The 21,566-nt window shown below is 42.8% G+C and overlaps 3 protein-coding genes across 3 annotated transcripts; all 3 read left to right on the forward strand.

Moving 5' to 3' along the window:
- Positions 1-1,102: 1,102 nt before the first annotated feature.
- Positions 1,103-3,526, forward strand: LOC105905478 (C-C chemokine receptor type 5-like). Its single transcript, XM_012833484.2, has 2 exons — positions 1,103-1,230; positions 2,130-3,526. The coding sequence occupies exons 1-2, from the start codon at positions 1,206-1,208 to the stop codon at positions 3,179-3,181; spliced, it is 1,077 nt and encodes a 358-aa protein (XP_012688938.2). The 5' UTR covers positions 1,103-1,205; the 3' UTR covers positions 3,182-3,526.
- A 2,077-nt stretch (positions 3,527-5,603) lies between these two features.
- Positions 5,604-8,253, forward strand: LOC116222519 (C-C chemokine receptor type 5-like). Its single transcript, XM_031576929.2, has 2 exons — positions 5,604-5,751; positions 6,681-8,253. Exons 1-2 carry the CDS (start codon positions 5,727-5,729, stop codon positions 7,730-7,732), a joined length of 1,077 nt encoding a protein of 358 aa, XP_031432789.2. The 5' UTR covers positions 5,604-5,726; the 3' UTR covers positions 7,733-8,253.
- Positions 8,254-15,083: 6,830 nt separating this feature from the next.
- On the forward strand, positions 15,084-17,236 carry si:cabz01093077.1 (C-C chemokine receptor type 5). The gene is made up of 2 exons (XM_031576096.1): positions 15,084-15,434; positions 15,976-17,236. The coding sequence occupies exons 1-2, from the start codon at positions 15,430-15,432 to the stop codon at positions 17,003-17,005; spliced, it is 1,035 nt and encodes a 344-aa protein (XP_031431956.1). The 5' UTR covers positions 15,084-15,429; the 3' UTR covers positions 17,006-17,236.
- The last annotated feature ends 4,330 nt before the right edge of the window (positions 17,237-21,566 follow it).

The following is a 21,566-nucleotide window of genomic DNA, read 5'->3' on the forward strand; positions in this document are numbered from 1 at the left end:
TGTTATCATCTGCGAGTAGTGTTTTTAGAACATGCCTTGCTGGCGACTCACGTGGTCCCTGCGGGCGATCAGGTGCCCGTGGGCACCGTGTTGGCTACCTCTGAGTTAAACAGTATTTCTTTTCAAGCCCAAAATAAACCAGTTATAACTGCCAATTCTTTGGTTACTAGTTACCAAAACAGTTTTACACAAAGCCATTTACAGTGACTTGTAAATACGGTAAGGCCTTCTGGCTGTAAGTATGTAAACCCATGATTAGTAAATAATTGGCCAGAAAAGTAGTGTCAGTACACAAGTGTCAGTAAATAAGTATCGTATACAAAGCTGAAGCCTCTTGTGTGGTCTGTGACCTGAAAACAAGGCCTATCTGTTTTCCTGGAAATACTGTGCATGCTCCCCCCCTCCCCCACCATTACATAAATAGTGGTCAAACTGTCTTTTTCTATGTTTGTACAGTGGCAGCATTTTTTTCTTCACACATAAGTGGAATAGCAGTTCTTAGCCGGGCCAGAGAGCCTTTGCTAAAACTGTCACATCCTGTGACATGACACTTGTCACCACACTTTGTAGATACATCAGAGACACAATTTACCAGTTGAAGTACTGCATGAGCATACTCAGAGTGAGATATCCATGGCATCTGGAACCTGGAATGATCTCTGAGTAATTATAATACGACGGGGAATAATGCTGGTATTTAGGACCACGTTAATTACAGTTTGAAGATGTAACAAAATAAATAGTGTTATCTATCTGTCTTTAATGTTTAGAGGTTTCCGAGGTCACCAAAGAAGTGCGAAGGCGTCCTTAACATTTGAAGCTTGTGTGGTGTGCAATTCTGAGATGTGGAGGGTGGTGTGTTTCACCTAAATGTCCCCATATCACACTCATTCAGTATGTAAACAGTACAGACAGGTGTGATTTTCAAGCAGAGATTGAAGAGATAAGGAGTGTTTCATCTCGCCTGCAAGCTTACATTGGGCCATTAGTAAGAGAGAGGCGGGGAGACTACCCTGAGAAGAAAAACAGGATCTGAGACGAATTCTGTCTCATAGCTTTTTGTTAGATTTGACAGAAGGACCTAGGCCCCATCTCCCAGACACACACACACACACAAATACATTCAGAGACCGCAGGAAGTCAGGAGACAATTCTCAGGACCCTCTCAAAATCCCCTCTCTCTCTCACACACATATACAACGAACATGTCCCAGGACTTCAACATGACCAGTAAGTACAGCATTTAATGTCAGACTTTTCATGATCGTAAATGGAGTGAAATTTGACCATTAGCTGTCTTTTGCCATTGTTTGTTAATTAATCAAATGTTAAATATTCGATTCATCTACGAAAGGTAATGTAATGCTAATATTCATTTTTTATATTGACATCTTTAAACACTGAGTGCATTTAAAAGTCTGTTTGCTAAAAGTCAGGGAATACAGATACAATGAATGTATTCAATCTAAATGTCAGACACTAAAAGAGGCAGCATAGAAAGCTGGTCGTTATCTTTTATTTCAGTTTGACACCTGCATTATAGACATCAATTTAGTGCAGCAGTATTTTATTCATTACTTTATTACCTAATGAACTGGTGAAGTAATATTTATACCTCTGCACTGAGTAGAAGAAAAAGAAAAAGAACAGTTCACTAACTGCCTGAACTTCCCACACTCAACAGCAGAGGTCAGAGTTAAATTATAAAATGTAAGGTTAGCTTTTCTTTTTACCTACCTATCACACACTTGAGTTTCCCTCTCTTTCTCTCTCTCTCTCTCTCTCAATTTCAATGTGAAATCTCTCTCCCCTGTTTTGTCTCCCTTTCTTTCTCTATATCTGTCTTTACACACTACACATAGAGGACTTTGTCAGCATTAGGCAGGCTACGAGTTAGCCCCCTGTACACATTTTTCGATCAATATTATGACTTAATAAGGTCATTTAGGAAGTTATACTAAGTTATACTGTAGAAAAAACCTAATAAAAAATAAATATGTTTTATTTTTATAAACTTATTGTTTTACTTTATTTGTAACAAAGTGAGTGTATACAACTGAAGAAGGCTTAGAGAAGAAGAGACTTATGGTGGTGTTGTTTGCGTGTGCCTGTGTGTGTTCCTAAAACAGATGATACTGCAGAAGTGACAACCGCGCCTGGTTACGAAGACTACTATAGTCAGACTGGCGATGTGTCTGCTGCACCGTGCAAAATTGAAGACTTGAAGGACTTTAGTCAGGTCTTCCTGCCCACACTGTACAGCCTTGTTTTCATTGTGGGGTTCCTAGGCAACGGGCTTGTGGTGTGTGTTCTGCTGCGCTTCCGCCATAAGTGCAACTTGACGGACATCTGCCTACTAAACCTGGCACTGGCTGACCTGCTCTTCGTGTTCTCCCTGCCCTTCTTGGCCCACTACGCCGCCCTCAGCTCCTGGCCCTGGAACGGCGCCATGTGCCGCCTGATGACCTGCTTCTACATGCTGGGTTTCTATGCCAGCATCGGCTTTATGGTCGTCATGACGCTGGACCGCTACCTGCTGATAGTCCACTCTCCCTCTATCGCTATGTGGCGGACACTTAAGATCGGCATGGTCCTGATAGGGGTGGTGTGGGCCTTCAGCCTGCTAGCTTCACTGCCTAGTATAATCTTTGTAGAGGTTAAATTGGATGGGGAAGCATACACTTGTACGATGGAGTTCCCAGAGGGCTCTATGTGGCGATCCTTTCAGTACATGGAGATGAACGTCTTAGGCTTGGTCCTACCCCTCTCCATCATGGTGTGCTGCTACTCAAGGATCATCCCCACCCTCGTCAACATGAAGACCCAGAGGAAGCACAAAGCCATCAAGCTCATCTTTATCATTGTCATCACCTTTTTCCTCTTCTGGACCCCCTACCACATTGTCATCTTTCTCCACATGCTGAAGGGACAAGGGTACTTCCTGGATTGCCACCAGATGCATCATCTCACGTTGGCCATGAAGTGGACAGAGACCATTGCTTTCACCCACTGCTGCCTCAACCCCATCATTTACGCCTTCGCCGGGGAGAAGTTCTGCCGGCTGGTGGTGAAATTGGTGGCTCAGTGGCTGCCACGGTGCTCGGTGTCCAGGGAGACGCATGAGCGCAGGAACTCGGTCTATTCGCGCTCATCAGAAGTCACCTCCATCAAACTGTTGTAGACACCCTGTGTCACCTGCACAGGGTTAAAAAAAGACACTGTCAGTGTGTACCATGTCTTGCCCTTTGATGTGTGAGTCTCAAAGCTCAAATATGTTATTAGAATGCCAGTAACTGATGGGTCTATTAGCATTTATGATACAATGGTGAGTTCATGGGATCTTAGCAGACAATTTGCATTCTAGATTTGTGTGGTATAAATCCTTCCGAAAAAGGGCTAGGGATGACTCACGAAGCAGCTAACTTCTTCATAAACACTCACGTCACCACACGGGGACGCTGTTGACTATCAAAAATACCTTACTGCAACTGTAGAGAGACATAGGCCACTGGCTCAGAAAAGTCTCCTGCCCAAGCAATTCAATGTATTAAACGTATTATTAATGTTGTTATTGTTGTTATATAATTATTATTAATAATAGTGGTTGTAGTAGCAGTGGCGGCAGTATTGCTCCTTGACCTCTCATACATAAGCAAGAGACATACCGGTAGCTAAGGAGGTATTCAGATTGACCTCCCAGATATGGGCTGGGCCTACATGAGAGCTTTAAGCAGTTCAAGGTGCACAGCAGCAAGATGCACTGCAACTGAACATGTCTGTTAAGATCCATGCAAAGAAAGGTGGAAGGTGCGAAAGTGTGGTCTAGTGTGGAGCGTTGCCTACTTTGTTCTAATTTGAACTCACTCCAGTCGAAAGCCCCCTGGTTGTAAGAGTAGGGTATATATTGTTTTTGTGGAGGTGTAAGAGTGAGATGCTTTCTTGCTCACACACATACCCACTAGCTGAGTCAGTTATCGCGCTAACCCTAAAGCTATCTCTCTCTGTTATGTGCTTCTAGAGTGGTGAAGGCTGAGTTTTTTTCACCCAGGATTTCTTAGAAAGTCACTTCAGGGTTTAGTCAGTGTGATCTGAGTCATGTTTCACTTAAAAGGCAAGCACATGCTCAGATTATTCTACCAGTGGTAATGGTGTCATCAAACCTAGTAGTTGAAGCATCAAAAAGACAAAGGTATAAGAGTATGTTATACTTCCTTGACTTTAAGTCCTGGAGTAGAATAAAAACGTTTTCCTGAAAACCACACTAACGTTAGAAAAGAGGACTATCAGTTCCAGGGGTCACCAACCTTTTTGAAACTGAGATCTACTCCAAGGGTATTGAGTTGTACGAAGGGCTACTTGTTTGCTACAAACTTCCTGAATAACAAAGTTGCACAGATCACTATTTGATTAGTCTCACATCAGATGATAAGAAGCTGAAAGAGTCTTTGTTTAAAGCTGTTGGCTTAGGCCTAGTTGTTACAGAAGTGCTTCTTGGCCCAACTTCTCCAGTGTTATCATCTGCGAGTAGTGTTTTTAGAACATGCCTTGCTGGCGACTCACGTGGTCCCTGCGGGCGATCAGGTGCCCGTGGGCACCGTGTTGGCTACCTCTGAGTTAAACAGTATTTCTTTTCAAGCCCAAAATAAACCAGTTATAACTGCCAATTCTTTGGTTACTAGTTACCAAAACAGTTTTACACAAAGCCATTTACAGTGACTTGTAAATACGGTAAGGCCTTCTGGCTGTAAGTATGTAAACCCATGATTAGTAAATAATTGGCCAGAAAAGTAGTGTCAGTACACAAGTGTCAGTAAATAAGTATCATATACAAAGCTGAAGCCTCTTGTGTGGTCTGTGACCTGAAAACAAGGCCTATCTGTTTTTCTGGAAATACTGTGCATGCTCCCCCCCCTCCCCCCACCATTACATAAATAGTGGTCAAACTGTCTTTTTCTATGTTTGTACAGTGGCAGCATTTTTTTCTTCACACATAAGTGGAATAGCAGTTCTTAGCCTGGCCAGAGAGCCTTTGCTAAAACTGTCACATCCTGTGACATGACACTTGTCACCACACTTTGTAGATACATCAGAGACACAATTTACCAGTTGAAGTACTGCATGAGCATACTCAGAGTGAGATATCCATGGCATCTGGAACCTGGAATGATCTCTGAGTAATTATAATACGACAGGGAATAATGCTGGTATTTAGGACCACGTTAATTACAGTTTGAAGATGTAACAAAATAAATAGTGTTATCTATCTGTCTTTAATGTTTAGAGGTTTCCGAGGTCACCAAAGAAGTGCGAAGGCGTCCTTAACATTTGAAGCTTGTGTGGTGTGCAATTCTGAGATGTGGAGGGTGGTGTGTGCTACAGTTCCACCTAAATGTCCCCATATCACACTCATTCAGTATGTAAACAGTACAGACAGGTGTGATTTTCAAGCAGAGATTGAAGAGATAAGGAGTGTTTCATCTCGCCTGCAAGCTTACATTGGGCCATTAGTAAGAGAGAGGCGGGGAGACTACCCTGAGAAGAAAAACAGGATCTGAGACGAATTCTGTCTCATAGCTTTTTGTTAGATTTGACAGAAGGACCTAGGCCCCATCTCCCAGACACACACACACACACACAAATACATTCAGAGACCGCAGGAAGTCAGGAGACAATTCTCAGGACCCTCTCAAAATCCCCTCTCTCTCTCACACACATATACAACGAACATGTCCCAGGACTTCAACATGACCAGTAAGTACAGCATTTAATGTCAGACTTTTCATGATCGTAAATGGAGTGAAATTTGACCATTAGCTGTCTTTTGCCATTGTTTGCTAATTAATCAAATGTTAAATATTCGATTCATCTACGAAAGGTAATGTAATGCTAATATTAATTTTTTATATTGACATCTTTAAACACTGAGTGCATTTAAAAGTCTGTTTGCTAAAAGTCAGGGAATACAGATACAATGAATGTATTCAATCTAAATGTCAGACACTAAAAGAGGCAGCATAGAAAGCTGGTCGTTATCTTTTATTTCAGTTTGACACCTGCATTATAGACATCAATTTAGTGCAGCAGTATTTTATTCATTACTTTATTACCTTATGAACTGGTGAAGTAATATTTATACCTCTGCACTGAGTAGAAGAAAAAGAAAAATAACAGTTCACTAACTGCCTGAACTTCCCACACTCAACAGCAGAGGGGAGAGTTAAATTATAAAATGTAAGGTTAGCTTTTCTTTTTACCTTCCTATCACACACTTGAGTTTCCCTCTCTTTCTCTCTCTCTCTCTCTCTCAATTTCAATGTGAAATCTCTCTCTCCTGTTCTGTCTCCCTTTCTTTCTCTATATCTGTCTTTACACACTACACATAGAGGACTTTGTCAGCATTAGGCAGGCTACTTTCAGTGTCACTGTAACCGGTTTATTTGAGTTAGCCCCCTGTACACATTTTTCGATCAATATTATGACTTAATAAGGTCATTTAGGAAGTTATACTAAGTTATACTGTAGAAAAAACCTAATAAAAATAAATATGTTGTTTCATTTTTATAAACTTATTGTTTTACTTTATTTGTGACAAAGTGAGTGTATACAACTGAAGAAGGCTTAGAGAAGAAGAGACTTATGGTGGTGTTGTTTGTGTGTGCCTGTGTGTGTTCCTAAAACAGATGATACTGCAGAAGTGACAACCGCGCCTGATTACGGAGACTACTATAGTCAGACTGGCGATGTGTCAGCTGCACCGTGCAAAATTGAAGACTTGAAGGACTTTAGTCAGGTCTTCCTGCCCACACTGTACAGCCTTGTTTTCATTGTGGGGTTCCTAGGCAACGGGCTTGTGGTGTGTGTTCTGCTGCGCTTCCGCCATAAGTGCAACTTGACGGACATCTGCCTACTAAACCTGGCACTGGCTGACCTGCTCTTCGTGTTCTCCCTGCCCTTCTTGGCCCACTACGCCGCCCTCAGCTCCTGGCCCTGGAACGGCGCCATGTGCCGCCTGATGACCTGCTTCTACATGCTGGGTTTCTATGCCAGCATCGGCTTTATGGTCGTCATGACGCTGGACCGCTACCTGCTGATAGTCCACTCTCCCTCTATCGCTATGTGGCGGACGCTTAAGATCGGCATGGTCCTGATAGGGGTGGTGTGGGCCTTCAGCCTGCTAGCTTCACTGCCTAGTATCATCTTTGTAGAGGTTATATTGGATGGGGAAGCATACACTTGTACGATGGAGGTCCCAGAGGGCTCTATGTGGCGATCCTTTGAGTACATGGAGAAGAACGTCTTAGGCTTGGTCCTACCCCTCTCCATCATGGTGTGCTGCTACTCAAGGATCATCCCCACCCTCGTCAACATGAAGACCCAGAGGAAGCACAAAGCCATCAAGCTCATCTTTATCATTGTCATCACCTTTTTCCTCTTCTGGACCCCCTACCACATTGTCATCTTTCTCCACATGCTGAAGGGACAAGGGTACTTCCTGGATTGCCACCAGATGCATCATCTCACGTTGGCCATGAAGTGGACAGAGACCATTGCTTTCACCCACTGCTGCCTCAACCCCATCATTTACGCCTTCGCCGGGGAGAAGTTCTGCCGGCTGGTGGTGAAATTGGTGGCTCAGTGGCTGCCACGGTGCTCGGTGTCCAGGGAGACGCATGAGCGCAGGAGCTCGGTCTATTCGCGCTCATCAGAAGTCACCTCCATCAAACTGTTGTAGACACCCTGTGTCACCTGCACAGGGTTAAAAAAGACACTGTCAGTGTGTACCATGTCTTGCCCTTTGATGTGTGAGTCTCAAAGCTCAAATATGTTATTAGAATGCCAGTAACTGATGGGTCTATTAGCATTTATGATACAATGATGAGTTCATGGGATCTTAGCAGACAATTTGTATTCTAGATTTGTGTGGTATAAATCCTTCCGAAAAATGCTAGGGATGACTCACGAAGCAGCTACCTGGAGGACCACAGAATTATAATTCCATATGTAACCTGTAAGAAAGGCATTTGTTCTGGATTGAAGAACCTTGAGCAGTCCTGTGCTCTGACGTCTTCTTGCTGGAAGATCACAGATATGCACATGACGTGACTCATCGTCACACAATCATTATTAATTCTGTATTCTGCCAATGGTGTTTGACACATTCCTTGACTTAAATTGGTTACACTTGGAGAAAGCTTGAAAAATAGTCTGTTAATCAAATGCCTAACTCACGGAATTAAATTGGGTCATTGACAACTTTTGGAACTATGTTGTATAGATGATTGTAGAGAGGTTTTAGTCACTTCGCTTTCTAGAAACGGTAGTGAGTAAGTCAACTATGCATCGTACCACCATTGTTTCGCAGGGAGCTAATAGTAGTTTTTTTAGTACCAAAAGATTGGTGGAGATTCAGTCTGAGTATGATCAGTCAAGAAACAGGCTTTATTCTTGCAGTGATGCGAATCAAGGGAGAGAGAAAATAGTCAGACCCTGTATATTAAGTTTCCATATTACAGTATACTTAGAAGATGCACTTCTCAGAAAAGAACATATTACTTAGCCATGCTTACTTAGCATCCTCTAAAATCATTCACTGATTCGCATTCCACTTATTCATCAAGTATTATATACACTCCTAGGGACACTTAGTAAAGCATGTTGGAAATGTATTTGCAGTTGCTGCCAATTAGACAGCGGATAGAAGCCACCTCTGTGCCTGCAGTCGCAAACTTTCTGTTGCATGAATCATCATCAAACGTAGAGGATGGATTTGGTCAAGGAGCAAAGGACCTCCGAGACCTAGACCTGATGGTCCTGGTGGTTTGGCATCATCAAGCTTGACTGCTTGCTTGGTAAGCACACAGCAAAGCTTGAATACGCTGATGTTTTGTTATTTCCCATATCGTTCTCCCCATTTTCAGCTGATTTGGGCCTGACATCTTTCGCAGTTTTGTAATCTGCACCAACTCAGGCACCCGAAGCTGTACATTTGCTCCCCCATTTTTTTTATAATTTTATTTTTGCCCAGATCTAGAATTATCTGTGTGTGTGTGTGTACATAAATTATCTGACAATCTATGACGAGCACCTTCACAAGTTAAGCATTTAACAGAAGTGGAATCCAAATGGAACTTAACTGATTTCCATGTTTGAAACTCCATTTTGTTCTCACCCATTAATTGAAAAGAATCTTAAACAGCTGAGGTGGATATGAAAAGGACTATTGTGTGATAGGCTAATGTTACCCAGCTAGCAGCTGATCTGGAACCAATCTGGCCCTAATCTGGTGTCTACCAATCATCTGATAACTGGACAACAACAATGTGATTTCCTGCACTGTTAATTAAGTTAAGATGATCTCTGTACTTTCTAAATTCAGATGCAATTGATGAACACAAATTATGTATTGCTGTTGCACATTTGATGATGGTATGGTTTTGTGCACAGTGTTGGCACAGTGTGTGTTGTCTCATGTTTACACATGTGTTTGACTGATAGATACATCCACACCACAACAGCTGATTTTGTACACATACTGATAAATACATTTTTAAAAAAAAAGACAGATTGTTGTATTTTAGTTCCCCCCTGAAGACAAACTATTTTTTTTTTATATTCTTGAATAAACAAAAGTTGTGGGTGAAATTCTGCTTGTTTGTGCCACAATTTGTGTACTCATAACACTTGGAGACAGTCACATACAAATCTCGAAGGGCACTCAAGAAGCGCAGATCTCGCAGTGTTGATGAAAGTGACGAACAATGGGTGAATGGGTTCTTCCTTGGCCCACCGTCACACCTCCACCAAAATGTAATGAAAATCGGCCTGGTAGTTTTTGTGTAATCCTGCAATCTAAACAAACAAACAAACCATGCCGAAAAGGATAGCCTCCTTGACGCAGGTAATAAGCTTGATTGAAGGGGAGCTGTTTGGGGAAGTGAGAGGCAGAGGACGGAGCAGACATCCTTTCGAGTGAGAGGGACTGTGAAAACCACAGCGCTTGCTCCTGCAGCCCCTCTCTCTGCAGCTGTGCATCCACTTCCTTTCTTTCACACCACCACCACCACTAACCAACACACACACCCACCCACGCATGCACACACACACATACATACATATCCATGCACACTCATAGACATGCATACACACACACACACACACACACGCAGACTCAAACTTGCATGCACACCTACATTTACCACAAACATGCATATAGACATCCCTAGACACGCATGGACTCATGCACGCACGCACACACACACACACACACACACAGGTGCAGACCTGTGGGAGTTGCTCCATAATTTGCTTTACAAATACAAAATACACCTCTCAAACAAACACAGCATGCACTGCAAATACAAGACATCTGTCAGGCTCGCTCGGGGATGGGACCCGAGTCGCTGATTAGGGAACCAGCGCTTAGCCCAGTGTGCAAGAGAGGACCCAGTTGCAGGATGTTGTTAGAGACTTGGTTTCTTTTATTTTCAAACAGCGGTAATCCACAACACAGAAGATGATAAGTAATAGGACAAAAGGCAAAAAAACTGTGTAGCTAATGCTCTTAAAGCTGAGGAACTGAAACTAGCTTGTTGGCTAACTTTGAGAAACTAAACCAACAAAGACGGCTGAGAACCGTGTGACAAAACACAAACCTGAAACTTGAGACTAGCTAAGACTAGAAACAACTAAGTGCTTGAGCGCGTGCTTGAGCGCGTGCACAACTAACTAACTAACTAACATGGCAACAAAGACAATCTAACGACCCAATGAGGTCCAAAGGGATTAGCCAGGGATTTGTACCCTTGATAATTAACAAAAGGTGCAATGACAAAATACGAGACAGGTGAGGGCACACAATGGGAAACAGGTGAGGGAACATGACGGGAAACAGGTGAGGGAGCATAATGGGAAACAGGTGAGGGCACACAAAGAAAACAAAGGCACATGTGAACACAAATAACACCAAGTCTGTGAACTGTCCTTTTGGCCACCGGAGGCCGCCAAATTGTGGCCATGACTGCCACGATAGTGACAACATGTCTATAAAAATGAAATATTATACAAAATAAAAAAACACACAAAATAAGAATGCCACTTGCAAACAAATAAAGGATCGGTTTCCACAAATGTCTGCATAATCAGATTTTTACAAGTGCAACAAATGTTTTCTACAAGTAAACAACAACCACATTATTTGTGGAACAGGTGATTTTGGGTGTTTTTGTATTTGTAAATCTTTTTTTAATTTTTGTTTGTATTTGTTGTACTTTTTCTCACTAAATTGATCCCATACAGACCTTCACAGACAAGCACACACACACTCACATAGATGCACATCCACACGCAAAGAGCACATGTGCATACACACACACATTAACATCACACTAACACCCACGCTGAACATTTAGCAGACTGCCCTCTACTTCAGGTATCAAAGCAGAGGCTCTGAGCAGTCAAATAAGATCATACACTCATGGAGTTAGAACTGTTTTAAAATTCACACGATTCACAAATAACCTCTGATTAACCACTGGACCAACCCAGCTTCTATTGCTATTTTAAGCCATCTGCTGGCTTTTGGGTTATGGCTGTTTGACCAAGAAGGAGAGTGATGGAGTGCTGTGTCATATGACCTGGCCTCCACAGTCGCCCAACCTTAACCCAGTTGAGATGGTTTGGGATGAGTTGGGCCACAGAGTGAAGGAAAAGCAGTCACCAAGTGCTCAGCACCTCTGGGAACTTCAAGGCAAAGCTGTCATCAAAACAAAAGGTGGCTACTTTGAAGAATATAAAATATAAAACCGAAAATATATTCTGGTTTGTTTAACACTTTTTTGTTTACTACATACAGTGGGGAAAATAAGTATTTGAACCCCTGCCAATTTCACAAGTTTGGCCACTTGCAAAGAAATGTGTGATCTATAATTGTGATGGTAGGTGTATTTTAACAGTGAGACATATAATATCAACAAACAAATCCAGAAAACTGCATTTTATAACATTTATGACTTTATTTGTATTTGATGCAGAAAATAAGTATTTGAACCCCCAAGCAAACAGCAAGAATTCTGGCTCCCAATGACCAGTTATGTGCCCAAGAAGCACACAGATTAGTTCTCATTAGGCCTAACAAGGTACACCTGATCTCAACTGGTGACGTGTATCAAAGAAACCTGTCCAAAGAATCATACTTCACACCTTCAACCTCACCACCATGGGCAAGACCAAAAAGTTGACCAAGGACGTCAGAGATAAGATTGTAGACCTGCACAAGGCTGGAATGGGTTACAAAACCATCGGCAAGCAGCTTGGTGAGAAGCAGACAACTATTGGTGCAATTATTCGTAAATGGAAGCAACACCAAACAACTGTCCATCACTCTAGGTCTGGGGCTCCATGCAAGATATCCCCTCGTGCGGTATCGGTGATCATCCGAAAGGTGCAGAATAACCCCAGAACTACACAGGGAGAGCTTGTGAATGATCTCAAGGCAGCTGGGACCACAGTCACCAAGAAAACCATTGGCAACACACTACGCCGTAATGGTTTGAAGTACTGCAGAACTCACAAGGTCCCCCTGCTCAAGGAAGCACATGTACAGGGCCGTCTGAAGTTTGCCAATGAACACTTGAATGATTCTAAGGAGGATTGGGAGACAGGATGTGGTCAGATGAGACCAAAATGAAGCTCTTTGGCATCAACTCGACTTGCCGCGTTTGGAGGCGGAAGAATGCTGAATATGACACCATCCCCACCGTCAAGCATGGAGTGGAAACATTATGCTTTGGGGCTGTTTCTCTGCCAAGGGTACAGGACGACTCCACTGCATCGAGGGGACTATGGATGGGGCCATGTAATGTGGAATATTGGGCTTGAACCTCATTCCCTCATTCCCTCCTATTGAAAACGCAACCTTAAGGATTTGGAGAGGATCTGCAAAGAGTAGTGGACCAAAATCCCTCCTGAGATGTGTGTAAACCTGGTGACCAACTACAAGAAAAGTCTGACGTCTGTGCTTGCCAACAAGGGTTATTCCACCAAGTACTAAGTCATGTTTTGCTAGGGGTTCAAATACTTATTTTCTGCATCAAATGCAAATTAAGTCATAAATGTTATAAAATGCAGTTTTCTGGATTTTTTTGTTGATATTCTGTTTCTCACTGTTAATATACACCTACTATTACAATTATAGATCACACATTTCTTTGCAAGTGGCCAAACTTGCGAAATCGGCAGGGGTTCAAATACTTATTTTCCCCACTGTAATTCCATATATGTTCTTTTGTAGTTTTGATGTATTCAGTATACATCTGCAATGTAGAAAAATGTGGATGAGGCGTTCAACAGAAGACCACAATGAACAAAAGAGAAAAAAGAAGAGCGCGTCTGTCAACATGATACGTGAACTGCCACAACAGAGAGTGTCGGGCGAGGCAGCAGGCCCACACTCTCTCACTGTGACATCAGCAGCACTGTGAGTGACTGGAAGGCCGATGAGTCAAAGGTCAGAGAGAGAGAGACCAAGAGAGCGCAGGGCTGGCTTCTGGACAGAGAAAAAGTCTCTGTTCTCAATCCAAACATTCTTAGTCATACTGGAAAAACCCGACATGAGTGTCAAAACTTGAGTGAAAAACAACAAAAATGCTTAATGTCAGCATGTGAAAGTAAGGCTATTTGGAAAGCGGGGGGGAAAAAAAGTCTGTCTCCGACATTGAGAGGAGTTGCAACTACTGCTGGAGGATAAAGAATATCTATTAGTGTTAGAAGACAGTGTACAAGAAAGATAATGTACACCATGTACAGAACAGTGAGGAAGTCTAAATGCAGCCTATATGAACAGCAATAAGAAGTAAAATCACACACGAACTCTTCCACTCTGTGAAACTCAATATGATTCACAGGACAGGAGAGAGTCTGTGTACTATTGTGTAAACTTTACACAATTTACCAGTGGTGAGTTTACCTCTAAAACAAGCAGTAGTAGAAAGACAACTGACACAGACAAAAGCTAGCTAGCTTGCTAACAGACGCATTGTAAGCATTTACTGTATATTTGGCAAAGCCATTCTATACTATCTATTCTTACATTTTTGCTTGGTTTCAAACCCAGTTCACAAAAGTAGTAGTGAATTGCCTGGGCAGCAGCTATAAATGACAGGTGTGTTTTTCTGTCCTTCACATGACCATATGGTCAGTAAATTAATTTGATAATATATGCAAAAACGTACCTCAGAATATCATAAAAACCTTCATAAGTTGCCTTTCAAGGATCTGATTCAGCTGAAATGCATCAATTTGTGATCATAGTTAAATGACACCTTCAAATAGACATTCGATGAATTTATATTGAAAACCAAAGTCAGAGGGTTTGCTTATACACTTCATTATAGATGATTGACAAAGTATGAAGAAGGCTCAGCCTCACAGCATTCAATTAGATAGACTAGTATTCAGATCATCAGATTTTCCATTTATGGTTTACACAGATATCATAATACACATGATATAGCACAGCCTTCAGTTCAATAGTAAAAACGAATTAGCATTCATGTAAATATGATCGCAGGTGATCTGGAAGGGACTTAATGTAAGTGTACCCCAAACACAGTGAGAAGTGCAGCCTTGAGTAAATTCGAAAGCCTCTGTAATCTCCACACACATCAGTTGACTCTGGTGTGGCTTCGACTCGTGTTCAGATTTGCTGGAAGCTCACCAGATCAGATTTGGTACCAAATCCAACAGATTCACACCAAATGAGGGGCCCTATCATGTTTATAACATGCTGCCTTTACTTTGGGCACATTTAAAGGACATTTCAACACAGCCTCAACAGAGAAGGCAACGCACTCGCTCACATGCTTTCCTTTGTCAGTGGTAGAAGAAATCTACCGAAAAGTTATTACAGAGACAGAGGCCAAGATATCTTCGCTGAGATCCACACTGATATTTGTAGTTCATGTCCAAACCTGTACGGCCCCTAAAGTGCTAAAATTAGAACAGTGGTGTGGTCAGTCAAATCTACATTTTATGTGGTGAAATCCCCTTCAGCAGGAGCCACTGCTTGCTGGGTAGTATCTGTGTGGGGGGCAAGTCTGAACAAAGGTGGCATTTATAAGAAGGTGAAAGTTTGTCAATGCGGCAGTGTGCGTGTGTGTGTGTGTGACTCAGATGCCTGTATGAGAGATGGGACTGTTCCATAAACACATATAGTGTGATAAGTGTCATATAGATACAGTCGGCGCCTCACGACAACAGCGCATTTGCACAGGAAAACCCCAATCTTCAGATATATCGGAGCGGTAGATAGAGACAGCGCTCCAAACAGGAAACCTATGCCTTTCTTGCTGAGAAGCAGTCCTAACTGCACTCATAGTCACCTGCTCTGCATCAGCAGGCACTCAAGAGACCTGCCAGGTGCCTGGAGACAACATGAGGTGAGTTCATTTCGAACATCAGATCAGGTACTAGAGTAGCGTTTGAATGCGACTGCATACTGGAGTATGCCTTCCACAAAGACTCAGAGAGAGTCGGAGTTGACTGCTCTGTGCCTGGCCTTTATATCCTCAGGGGTGGTCTTATCAAACCACACTACTGTGGTATTGTGAAGGATGTGAGAGAGCAAAGGGATGTGTATACGAGTGTGTCTGTATGTGAGACTATGTGTGTGGGGCGTACGTGTGTGGCAGTCACAAGTCCTTGAGGGTCTGTGGTGGATGTGGTTGATATGAAGATTTGATCACTTGATGCTGGTGTCAGATGTGGAGGTCAACATAGTAACCTAGTTTATTAAATCTAGTTCAGTTCAGCTTCACAATAGACTGTTGGTGTCATCTTTTATGCTGAAAAAAATTATGTTTATACATATTTAAACATAGGTTTATAGAGTTGAGCATTTTTTAGATATTCAGGATGTTGCATCAGCTGCCTGGTGAGTGAAATGCGTTCCACCCATACCCGTGTCCCTCTCTGTTGCAGTACTACGGCGTATACAACAGAATTCTACGAATACTACTCCGATTCCCCAGACACACCCTGTTTCCTGAACACATCTGCCACTTTGGGAACGGCCATCCGCCCGCTGGTGCTGTGGACGGTGTGTGTGGTGGGGTCGCTGGGCAATGGGCTGGTTCTGTGGGTGCTGCTACTGCGTCGCGTGCGAAGCATGGCTGACGTGTGCCTGCTCAACCTGGCGCTGGCCGACCTGCTGCGCGCCCTGCTCCTGCCCCTCTGGACCCTCACGGGCGCGGGCAGCGACGCCCTCTGCAAGGCCAGGACCGGCATGTACCAGCTGGGCTTCGCCAGCGGCCTACTCTTCGTCACGCTAATGAGCCTGGACCGTTACCTGGCCATCGTGCACGCCGTGGCGTCCTCCGCCATGCGCAAGCTGCAGTCCAGCCTCCTGGCCAGCGCGGTCGTCTGGGCAACCGCCATCATGCTAGCCCTGCTCAAGGCCGTCTTCGCCGTGAGCTGGGATGGGCAATGCAGAATGGACTACCCCCCTGAGACAGCCTCAACGTGGAAACTCGTGCACAACTTCAGCGATATCGTCTTGTGCCTCGGGCTCTGCCTGCCCGTCGTTACCTTCTGCTACGTCAGGATCCTGGTGGTGGTGCGGCGCCAAAAGAGCGCCAAGAGGGGCCGCGCCGTGCGCCTCATCTTCGCCATCGTGTGTGTGTTCGCCGTGTTCTGGGTGCCCTACAACGTGGCGGTGCTCCTGCAGACTCTACACACCACGCAGGGGCTGTGGGACTGGTGCGAGGCCTCCCAGAAGCTGGCGCTGGCCGTGGAGGTGACGGAGATCATCACGCTCACACACTGCTGCGTCAACCCCATCATTTACGCCTTTGTGGCGGAGAAGTTCAGGAAGAGCTTCACCCTTGTGTTTGCCAGGCATCCTCTTTGCGTGAAATTCTGCCCACGGCTTGAACCTGTGACAACTACTTACTCCAAACCCTCAGACAATGACACCTCAAACACAGCTGTGTCATCGTCACGCTTAGAATAAGCTTTGAATTGTCAAAATTAAATGTAGTCAAAACAATATAGACCGTATACATAGATGTGAGTGTGTGCGTGCGTGCGTGTGTGCATGAGTTAGTGTGTGAGAGAGAGAGCGAGTAGATTTATAATTGTAATGTGATTTTCTGTATTGCTGTTTTTGTATATTTGGGTGTTTTCAGGTCATGTACTGTATATACTTTGTATAATAAATCAGAATATACCATAATGGATAAAATGCCAGTGTTTGAAGAGTTTCTAAGCTTTCTAATAAGATAGTGTGGGATCATTTTGTGGTTTACACATGTATGGGCTTAGTTGAGTTTTCTTTTTACTGTGCGTAAGTCTGGAAAGATATACTCAGACCGTTAAGATCAGGTACTAGAGTAGCGTTTGAATGAGACTGCATACTGGAGTCTGCCTTCCACAAAGACTCAGAGAGAGTCGGAGTCGACTGCTCTGTGCCTGGCCTTTATATCCTCAGGGGTGGTCTTATCAAACCACACTACTGTGGTATTGTGAAGGATGTGAGAGAGCAAAGGGATGTGTATACGAGTGTGTCTGTATGTGAGACTATGCGTGTGGGGCGTACGTGTGTAGCAGTCTCAAGTCCTTGAGGGTCTGTGGTGGATGTGGTTGATATGAAGATTTGATCACTTGATGCTGGTGTCAGATGTGGAGGTCAACATAGTAACACATGAACAGAACTCAACTGGGACACACAAAGATACAAAAGATTGTTAGAGGCAACAAGACAAGGGGAACCTCTACTATCTAACCTTTTTATTGAAGTAATGCTTCATCCCATGTCTTCATACTCCACTCTCTTAAGGTGTCCTTGACAATGTGGAGGTATATTCTTTCTGTCATTAGTGTATAGAGCAATGAGTTGTTTTGGTATAGAGATACGTGTTCAATGTTGAGAGGTCTGACCACTATGTGTCCTACATACCATGTAACCACTAAAGCTGTTTTTAAATGTGTCCTAGTTTATTACATCTAGTTCAGTTCAGCTTCACAATAGGCTGTTGGGATGAGTGTCATCTTTTATGCTGAAAAAAATGAAATGACACTTATGTTTACTTTTTTTTCTTTTTCTGTTTCACTGTGAGTCTTAGACAAATAGCAATAAAAAGAAGGTTTATTTCACAATATAGAGTTGAGCGTTTTTGAGATATTCAGGATGTTGCATTAGCTGCCTGGTGAGTGAAATGCGTTCTACGGCGTATACAACCCCATTCTACGAATACTACTCCGAATTCCCAGACACACCCTGTTCCCTGAACACGTCTGCCACTTTGGGAACGGCCATCCGCCCGCTGGTGCTGTGGACGGTGTGTGTGTGGTGGGGTTGCTCGGCAATGGGCTGGTTGTGTGGTTGCTGCTACTGCATCGCGTGCGGAGCATGGCTGACGTGTGCCTGCTCAAGTGTTTGTATATTTGGGTGTTTTCAGTTCATGTACTGTATATACTGTGTATAATACATCAGAATATACCATAATGGATACAATGCTAGTGTTTGAAGTGTTTCTAAGCTTTCTAATAAGATAGTGTGGGAACATTTTGTGGTTTACAAATGTATGGGCTTAGTTGAGATACGTTTTCTTTTTACTGTGTGTAAGTCTGGAAAGATAAACTCTTCCTTTTGGTCTTAGTTCTTAGAAATGCAGAACATATCAGGACTATGGCCATTTCCCTGAGGCAGACTTCTGCAGGAATGATTGCTGACACGAATAATGGACACCGCAGGATATAGAGAAGGTGGAACAGGAGAATGCGTGTTGTTCATTGTTTTGTGAGTACAACCCAAGTACAACCCAAGTCAAAACTTTCCATGGAACAGATTGTTTATGCTAGGCTGTTTGTATGACTCACGCAGGTTCCATGTAGCTAACAGAATGCAACTATTGTGTCTATAAGGGATGAGCTTAGTCCACCTATACTTGGGATTGCTCCGAGTAAGATTCCCCGGTTGAGAAGCCCACCTTGACTGTGAATAAAGATGGAGCCTCTTCTCACTCTTGCGTGTCTGCGAGAGACATACATGCACAGGAAGTAGTAGTTCTTGTTGTCAGATAAAATCTAAACCTACCACAACTATGTCATTCTGGCAGAATGATGGAAAGATATCGCAAAATTCCAGAACATTCTATACACGATTCTCAGTGTTTTTGTTAGGAGTCCTGAGGTAACTTGAGTGAATTTTCCCCTAACAGTTTTTATGCATCTGCTTTGTAAACCATTTAAAACACAAACATGATGCAAGCAATATATTAAAGTCTTCTGAATTACATCATTGCTGTAAGTCTCACTTTTTCTTGGTTATTTGACAGGAAATAACACCTTTAACCAAAAACTTCGGCTTTGAGTATACTATTATAAGTGTGTGCTGTTTCTGAAGTTGAAAACCTACCCTGTGCAGCCACCTCTGCATTAACCACAGCCAAAAACGAGCCTGGGGTTGTGTGCAGAGGTGAGGCCTTAGCTATCTTTTGGCAGGATTTCCTGTGTGTTTTTGCTCATGCTTGTCTGCAAAACTGCACCAAAGGAATAATGGTAGAGTGCTTTAGTGTCAGGTCTCCTTCACTGAAGTGTTTATTCAGCTACACAGCACGGCATGAATGAGCCCACCGGGAGAGCTAACCAAGATTGTGACACCATTTGTAAAGGCTGACTGCATGTCTGTTTGTTGACATACTCTGGGCAGACATAACATACCAAATTATGATAACTGACTTTGTTATGTCTTTGGTATGACTTTGGTTTTGGTTGTCAAAATGACATGATCCTGATAATGTGACAAAGCTTTCCATTTGAGGTTTGGTCATAATATTAAAGAAAGGGGAGCTTGTCCATTTGACAGATAAAAATGACCTGAAAAGGTCAATTCAATTTTGCTGTGTATCAGACTTTTATGAATACCTTTTATGAAAAGGCATTTTACATTTCTGATTTTCACAAAATATATATTTATGCTCCAATTAACATTTTATATAACATTCACATTATAAAAGCTTACGGGATGAAGGTCTCTGCCATTTTATAGAACACTCTCATTGTAAAAGCTTACAAGATGAAGGTCATTTTCTGCTCATCCTTGTGCCAGTAACCCTATATTAGGGGTTTATGTCTGTGGAACCTAAGAGCTATAGAGTAGAGTGCCTCTTGTTCCAGGGCTTGGCTCTTTCACTGCCAGAATACTGTGGATGTTTATGGTGTTCAGTTCTGTTTCTGTTCTGATCTGATCACTGACATTTTGCAATATTTTTAGAGCATTGAAAAAAGAAACTGTCAAGAGGTTGTCAGAGCCATCAGATCATCTCAGAACCAATTCTATATCTTAAAACATGATTATCCAACAGTACTAGGACGAAAATAATACACCAGAACAATACAAAACAGTGAATGTTCATTAAATACAATCTGAAAAACAAATTCAATAAAAAAAATAAAAAAAAATACATTCTTTAAAGAAGCAATATGTAGCCCGGACACCAAGTGTTTAAAATCGGTACTGCATGTAGTACAGTGTGTGTTGCACCATTAACATCCACATTTAGAACTTTTCAACCTAAATACTTCTGACCTGTTTCATGGTGATAATCAGATCGACATTTAAAACTTTTCAACCTAAATGCTTCGGATCTGTTTCATAGTGATAAACAGATCCACATTTCAAACTTATCAAACTTAATACTTCAGATCTGTTTCATAGAGATAAACAGATCCACATTTAGAACTTTTCAACCTCATAGTGTTTTACGATCATATGTTGCTTCCGCTTGACCTGAAGCTTCAATTGCTAGATACATGACGCATTTTGGTCTCCCACCACTGTCCTCAAAACCAAAATTAGCATCACTTGACGATGTGAACAGACGCAAATATTTGTCAATGCTCACCAGCAGGATAGCTGACTAAAAAAGGCCAAGCTAAGCTAAGCAGCGGGAACGGTCCATTGCGCCCTGAGTGAAGTGTGTGATTAATGACAGACTGACGCAATGTGTCATATAGCATTCCACCTCAGGTACCATATAGACACATTTTGATATTTACAGGTGAAGGCCTGCTTCCTCAAGCTGGGACAACGCTTTGTCCAGGATGCACAAGGTGTCATCCAGGTAAATGGCAACAAGCAGGCCCTCCATGGCCCTCTGAAAATGTGTGCATGTTGACGACACACTGAATGGGAGTGAGGTGCACTGAAACAGGCCTGATTGTCACCACTAGCTGGTCCCTCAATCTATCCTCCACTGTTGCAACAGAGGAGTTACGAGATGAATCTGCATTGCGTGCACATTATTGAAATTGAAATCTTTTCACTATTATATTACTCTTGGCGCCATAATGATCCCATAGTCTGGCCACTAAATCGTTGAAAGATGGCAGTAGGTTCCGCGGGAGCTATTAAGTCTCATAGCACTCAGTTGGCCCGGACCGGACACAGTTGTCCCTTTACTTAGCATCGCCTTCAATTCTGTTAACAACAGAATAGATGTCCAGTCGCTCTGCATATCCACTCCATTGTTCTGTGTTGGAATCAAAAGCCTTGATTTTTGTAAACACAG

Source organism: Clupea harengus, chromosome 11, assembly GCF_900700415.2.
Source record: "Clupea harengus chromosome 11, Ch_v2.0.2, whole genome shotgun sequence".
Taxonomy (NCBI): domain Eukaryota; kingdom Metazoa; phylum Chordata; class Actinopteri; order Clupeiformes; family Clupeidae; genus Clupea; species Clupea harengus.

What these genes read in the sequence shown, in the direction of transcription:
- LOC105905478 (XM_012833484.2), top strand. Translation starts at nt 1,206, where the DNA reads ATGTCCCAGGACTTCAACATGACCA. An exon ending in CCAGGACTTCAACATGACCA is followed by an intron (nt 1,231 to 2,129) that starts GTAAGTACAGCA and finishes TTCCTAAAACAG; the next exon opens with ATGATACTGCAGAAGTGACA.
- LOC116222519 (XM_031576929.2), top strand. Translation starts at nt 5,727, where the DNA reads ATGTCCCAGGACTTCAACATGACCA. An exon ending in CCAGGACTTCAACATGACCA is followed by an intron (nt 5,752 to 6,680) that starts GTAAGTACAGCA and finishes TTCCTAAAACAG; the next exon opens with ATGATACTGCAGAAGTGACA.